The 7,097-nt window shown below is 39.7% G+C and overlaps 1 protein-coding gene across 1 annotated transcript in view; it reads right to left on the bottom strand.

Moving 5' to 3' along the window:
* EIF4G3 (eukaryotic translation initiation factor 4 gamma 3) overlaps positions 1–7,097 on the bottom strand; it is a gene marked incomplete at its 3' end in the record, with an annotated part of 304,720 nt that overhangs the window by 2,239 nt on the left and 295,384 nt on the right. Inside the window, exon 27 of the mRNA XM_023509712.1 lies at positions 4,816–4,934. Coding sequence (XP_023365480.1) covers positions 4,816–4,934 — 119 coding nt within the window. The remainder of the gene's footprint in view (positions 1–4,815; positions 4,935–7,097) is intronic.

Genomic DNA, 7,097 nt, shown 5'->3' with positions numbered 1-7,097 from the left:
TTACTGACTCCAATTGAAAACCTGATTAACATGTACTGATTTCATTTAAACTCCTTTTATCTGAAATAGTCCTATTTCTCTTTGTCTTTTGATAATATTGCCTTTTTTTTTTTAAAGAGATAGAGTCTCACTTTATCGCCCTTGGTAGAGTGGTGTGGCATCAGAGCTCACAGCAACCTCCAACTCCTGGGTTCAGGTGATTCTCTTGCCTCAACCTCCCGAGTAGCTGGAATGGCAAGCGCCCGCCACAATGCCTGGCTATTTTTTGGCCTGGGTGGGGTTCAAACCTGCCACCCTCAGTATACAGGGCCGGCACCCTACCCACTGAGCCACAGGTGCTGCCCTAATATTGCCATTTTTGAATGGCCAATTGTCATATAAAGCTATTTCTTATGTATACTTTTAATCAATCAGTCCTTTTCTATTCCTAGCCACATCTGTACCTCACACACATTTTTAGTGGGCTTAATAACCACTCATCTTTCTAACTTCCAATTTCCAGAATGTTGCCATTAGATATTTTCTGGGCTCTTCAGCCTTGTGGGCTTTTACCTTTTTTTTAGACCATCAACAACATCATTATACGGCCTTTTCAGTAGGGAGAGTAAATGAATATGCAAGTATTATTAGGAATTCCGTTTACTGTGTCTGCACAAAGAGACAACATCCTGTATCATGGTCCTACTGAAACAGCAGTTTATAACCTTGCCTTTCTACCTAATTTTCTCATAGTTGGCTGCTTGCCTTTGAGCTCTCAGTTGAAATGACATCTCCTGTTGTCTTCTCTGATGTATCCTATCAATTAATTTTACTTGTCAGCACTAAAACATTATTTTGCTTTTGTGCCTGCTGTTGCCTATTTTTAAGGCCAGGCATGTCTGTATCTCCCCACTGGAATGTAAACTCCATAAAAACAGACTGTGTTGTTGACTATAGTATATTGTGGTAAAACCAGCCAGTAACCCCTAAAACGTGGCTGGTACTCAAAAAATACACTGCACAGAGGTTAAAAACATACATGGTGGAGTCAAGCAGATGTACATTCAAATCTTGGCTCTGCCACTTACTAAATGACTCTCTTTAACACTCTCTTAGGCTTTACTTCCTATGATAGGGTTACTGTGGGGAATTATGTATGTAAAATTTATATTAATAAAAGCACTTGACACATTGCCAGGCACAAAGTAAAGCTTCAATAAATATTGATTTGTATTATATGAACAATAGCACCTACTAAGATGTTAGGGAAAAAACTCTTAGGTGGGGCAAAGTGGCTCACACCTGTAATCCCACTACTCTAGAGGCTGAGGTGGAAGGATCCTTTGACATTAGGAGTTTGAGATCAGCTTGAACAAGGACAAGACTTATCTCTACTTAAAAACAGGAAAACTAGCTGGGCATTTTGGCAGGTGCCGGTAGTCCCAGCTACTCAGGAAACTCGGGCAGGAGGAGGGTTGCTTGAGCCCAGGAGGTTGAGGTTGCTGTAGCACTCTAGCATGGAAACAAGAGTAGTACTCTGTCTCAAAACAAAACCAAAAAACAAAACCAAAAAAAAAAAGGAAGAAGAAGAATGAAAGGGAAAAGGAAAAAGAAACTCTTCCTTAAATGAGCTTTGACACACTAAATACTCTAAAGGTGGTAAGAAAAGCAATTCCACTCTGAAGCTACACGTCTAGATTTGAATTCTAAATCTGAAACTCATTAGCAATATGATTTTGAGCAACTTACTTTACATCTTTGTACCTCAGTTTCCTTATTTGTAAAAATGGGTATATCAACTTTAGGAAGGAGCTAAGGACACGTAAATATGCAGAGCAGCACTGGACACATAGTAAGCTCTCAAATAGTCAACATTATTTCCTGATTCTTTTCACCATCCTGCAGGTATAGCCACCTCGCCCACTGTACAATGAAACTGTAAAGTCATAATGACTCTGCCTCTTCCATACTGCAGGCCTAGCTGATGGCTTATGATTCTTTGAAGAGTCTATTTGGGTGTTAATTAAGTCTTTTTCTCCCTACATTTTCATTTTATCACAGTCTTATTTTTCACTTTCAAAGTGTTTGTCACTCACAGACTTTATACATCCTTCAAATTATGTCTGAAGCAAACATTCACTGCTTTAGTCCTTATTGTCTCTCCTTCTCACCTTTCTTAGCCTTTCAATTTTCTTTCATTTTTTTACTTATTGTTGTTGGAAACAGAGTCTCACTTTGTCGCCCTTGGTAGATTGCCGTAGCGTCACAGCTCACAGCAACCTCCAGCTCTTGGGCTTAGGTGATTCTCTTGCCTCAGCCTCCCAAGTAGCTGGGACTACAGGCGCCTGCCACAACGCCCAGCTATTTTTTTGTTGCAGTTTGGCCGGGGCTGGGTTCAAACCCACCATCATCGGTGTTTGGGGCCGGCTCCCTACTCACTGAGTCACAGGTGCTGCCCTAGCCTTTCAATTTTCCTATAACTCTTTCACATTTCCTTACTTCCATGCAAGAAAAAAGGCTATGCTGCCAGTTCACAAGAATACTCCTCACTTATCTAGGAAGCTAATTAATGAATCATAGGACATGAGGTATATTCATTGGCTCTTTCCAGTTAATGGTAATTTATTTTGGTACATTTCTAAGGGTTTCTGGAAAGCATCCTCTCTACCTTATCATCAGAAACTTCCTACTGCTTTTGACTCCTGGACAATTTCAAAACTTAGGGGTTTAGAAGGCTGGGTGATAAGGAAGGTGACATTTGTGTACAGTAAGCAAATAGTGACTAGGTTGCAAGAAACCAAATAATCTTGAAATAATTTTTTTTTTCCTATGGAGAAAGGCTCTTGCTCTGTCACTTGGGCTACAGTGCTATGAGTGGCATCCTCATAGCTCACTGTAACCTCAAACTCCTGGGCTCAAGTGAGCCTTCTGCTTTAGTCTCCTGAGTAGCTGGGACAATAAGGCATGCATCACCATGCTCAGCTAACTTTTCTGGTGTTTTTGTAGAGATGAGGTCTTCTTCTTGCTCAGGTTGGCCTTTATTTATTTATTTGTTCAGGGTGGAGTACAGTGGTACAATGATAGCTAACTGTAACCTTGAAACCCTGGGTTGAAGTGATCCTCCTGCCTTAGCCTCCTGACTAACCAGGACTAAAGGCATATATCACCATGCCTTTAGTGATGATATAATTTTAATTTTAAAACTGTAATAATTTAATAATTCTAATTTTAATTTTTTTTTTTTTTTTGTAAAAGTGAGATCACAGTAAGTTACAGTCTGTTCTTAAACTCCTGGCCTTAAGGCAGGTGTCCTCAAACTATGGCCTGCGGGCCACATGCGGCCCACCTCGGACATTTATCCAGCCTGCCGGGTGTTTTTGCCACCATTGCCTGTCCTACTTAGCAGCTGACTCGTCCTGGGGCCTGCAGTCCGGCCCTCCAATGGTCTGAGGGACAATGAACTGGCCCCCTGTTTTAAAAGTTTAAGGACCCCTGCCTTAAGGGATCCTCCACCTTGGCTTCTAAAGTGCTTAGGTTACAGGTGTGAGCCACTGTGCTCAAACTGAAGAAACTTTTAATAATATAATATCAAAGTCAAAGTGGTAAATATATCTGACAAATAGAGGGAGTGTCAAAAAATGTATAGCATTTTAAGAAAGGAAAAACTGTATTAAAATTGTTAATACTACGCCAGGCATGGTGGCTCACATCTGCCATCCTGGCACTCTGGGAGGCCAAGGTAGGTAGACTGCCTGAGCGCACAGGTTTGAGATTAGCCTGAACCAGAGTGAGACCTCTTCTCTAAAAATAGCCTGGCGTTGTGGCGGGAGCCTATAGACCCAGCTACTTGGAAGGCTGAGGCAAGAGATTTGCTTGAGTCCAAGAGGAGGTTTTGTCTTAAAAAAAAAAAAACTGTAATACTCAAGTCATGTTTGACTTGTGCAATTACCAGAGATGTAAGATACAATATACGAGAGGACAAATGTTATTGGTATATATTGAGTATTATGATTTTAATACAGGTTATTCCCTTCTTACAATGTGTATCATTTTGGGGGTACCCTTCACACTTTAACAGATAAGACAGTTTTAACAGACAAATCTCTCCTAACCTAAGATAACTAGGTTCCATTATGTAATGTCTCCTAATACTATATAGCAATATTATACATATATTCTATTAGCATTTATTATAACTACAATTAAAATATTATTTGGGGGCTTATCTATTTATTACCTGCTTCTACCACTAGACTGTAGGGCTCATGAGATCATGTAATATGTCTACCCTATTTAATAGCCTCATAAAATGAAGATCAAGTAGAATGGAAGGGCTTAAACAGGGCAAATTCAAAGCCAGGTTATGAAATGTGTGACTTAGGCCATCTGACCCTGACATATTGCTTATCCCTTTGTCTCTTACTTTTTTACGAATAAAGAAAGAGTAATGCTGGCTATACACCTACGTTAATATGAAATGACAATAAAAATGATTATAAAGAACTCTGGCAGGTACACATACAAAGACTATGAATGCCTCATAATGATAATGTGTTGTTTCTATTCATTAATACCAAACTCAATTTGGTTTTCCCTGGTACTCATTTACTTTTCCTACCTACCTCTTTATCTTATAAATTAACTATAACATTAACTTAAAAAAATAGTCCTTGGCAGAAATGCATCAGAATTAAGCAAGCAAAATTGTGTGTGACTTGGATCAGCTCACCATAACATCTGATTTAGACCAGAACAAAGATATAACATATCTCTGTCATAGGGTCTGCTGTGTTGTTTTCTTTTCTTTCCTTTTTTTTTTTTTTAAATCTCATTTACCTTAAAATCATTAATGTGTAGAAATTCATCAATGATAGATTTGGACTTCCTCTCCATCTCCTCCTCTGATAAAGCAGGTCTGTCAGGAGCTGACATTGCTGACATTTCTGGTTTCATTACTATTGAGATTAAAAAAAGGGGAAAAGTAAAAATGATTAAAATTACTGTTAAAATGGTGGGATTATGATTGGCAATGTTTATGTGTTTTTACACTGATATTGCAGAAAAGGTATTTAATAGACACAAGTTTGACAGAACAAAACACCTAAAAGTAGAATACAGAAAATTCTTATACTAGAATGGCTATGTTCTAAGTAACTTCATAATCTACAACAATTAATAAGATTTAGGGACATGACATACTTTCCTAATTAGAGCTTTGTTGTTCCTTTCTGTACTTGGACTGCTTCCCATTGGTTAGACAATGATGAGCACATGAGGCCTTCACAGTCATGCACATGTCAGGTCCTGGCTTACCACGGAGCTGAGCCATGCTGGCTTCGGGAAGCTACTTGAATATACTATACCATGGGCTTCTCCTACAACTTCACTTAGCGTGCTCCTCATACGTGGAATGCTCTTTCCCTCTGTTTCACACCCCAAACTCTGCAAAAACCTGTTTCATTCCTACTGGTATCCTTCAGATGAGGGAAGACTCCCAATATCCCGCGGCTCAATTCTAGATACTTGGTTAACTACATTCTTAGAAATAAATTTAGTTCCTTCATAGCATTTTTTTTGGTTTACATCATTTGTTATTAATTTCTGATGTAGCAGTCTAAAGTGACTCACTCACTGTGCATCTGATGAATAAACACAAAAAGGACAACTGTGCTACGTTATTCACGAAACACAAGATATTTTCATGTCCTATCCTGTTATGTTCCAAAAGTACATAGCATGGGTAAGAAAGACATATATCGGCTGAGGCAGGTAGATTGCCTGAGCTCACGGGTTTGAGATCAGTCTGAGCAAAAGAGAAATCCTGTCTCTAAAAGCAGCCAGGCGTTGTGGCGGGCACCTCTAGTCCTAGCTACTTGGGAGGCTGAGGCAACAGAATTGCTCCAGCCCAAGAGTTTGAGGTTGCTCTGAGCTGTGACAACACGGCACTCTATTGAGGGCGACAAAGTAAGATTCTACCTAAAGAAATAAATAAATAACTAAAAAATCCACATATCCCTAAAGCTGTATTATGTGAAGACCACACCAATTAGAAAAATGCATTTCAATTTTGCCTTTGAGATCCACTTAGAGACTTTTTTTAGTCACAGAGTCTTATTCTGTCACCCTGGGTAGAATGTCATGGAGTCATCATAGCTCACAGAAACCACAAACTCTTGGCCTTGAGCAATCCTCTTGTCTCAATCTCAGAAGTGGCTAGGATGACAGGTTAATTTTTCTATTTTTGGTGGAGACAGGGTCTCACTCTTGCTCAGGCTGGTCTTGAACTCCTGAGCTCAAGCAATCCACCAGCCTTGGCCTCCCAGAGTGCTAGGATTACAGGTGTGAGCCACCATACCCATGCTCATTTGGAGATTTTAGTTATCAAAAACCATTTAAATGGTGAAACAAATTGGAAAAGGTATATAAATGCTATGAACAATCAGTATTAATTCATGATTAAGATGCTAACAACTGTACTAAAATTATTATCCATCACTATGATTATGACATCTGATAACTAATAACTTTTTTAAATTTGAGACAGAATCTCACTCCGTTGGTCTTGGTAGAGTGCTGTGGTGTCAGAGCTTACAGCAACTTCAAATTCCTGGGCTCAAGTGATCCTCTTGTCTCAGACTCCTGAGTAGCTGAGACTACAGGCATCTGCCACAATGTCCGGCTAAACTTTCTTTTTTTGAGAAAGGATATTGCTATCACCCAGGCTGGAATGCAGTGGCATGATCATAGCTCACTGCAGCCTCCAACTACTGGCTCAAGTAATTCTCTTGCCTCAGCCTTGTGGGTAGCTAGAACTATAGGCATGTACCACCACATGTGGCCAATTTTTTTTTCTTCAGAGATGAGATCTAGTTATGTTACCCAGGCTGGTCTCAAACTCTTGGCCTCAAGTGATCCTCCTGCCTTGGCCTGACATGTAGTACCTTTTGAAAACTTTGTATTTATCATATAAAGGTCTAAGTATTTTCCTGTACTAACTTCTCATTTAATCTCCATAATAACCCTATAAAGTAGGTACAACTTATCCCCATTTAACAGATGAGGAAGCAAAGCTGGGAGCTGTGGCTCAAGCCTGTAATCCTAGCACTCTGGGAGGCCGA

The sequence above is a fragment of the Otolemur garnettii genome, unplaced genomic scaffold, assembly GCF_000181295.1.
Source record: "Otolemur garnettii isolate 467f Iridium unplaced genomic scaffold, OtoGar3 scaffold00009, whole genome shotgun sequence".
Lineage (NCBI taxonomy): Eukaryota > Metazoa > Chordata > Mammalia > Primates > Galagidae > Otolemur > Otolemur garnettii.
The sequence above is the reverse complement of the archived record's forward strand: the minus strand, read 5'-3'. Positions and strand labels throughout refer to the sequence as shown.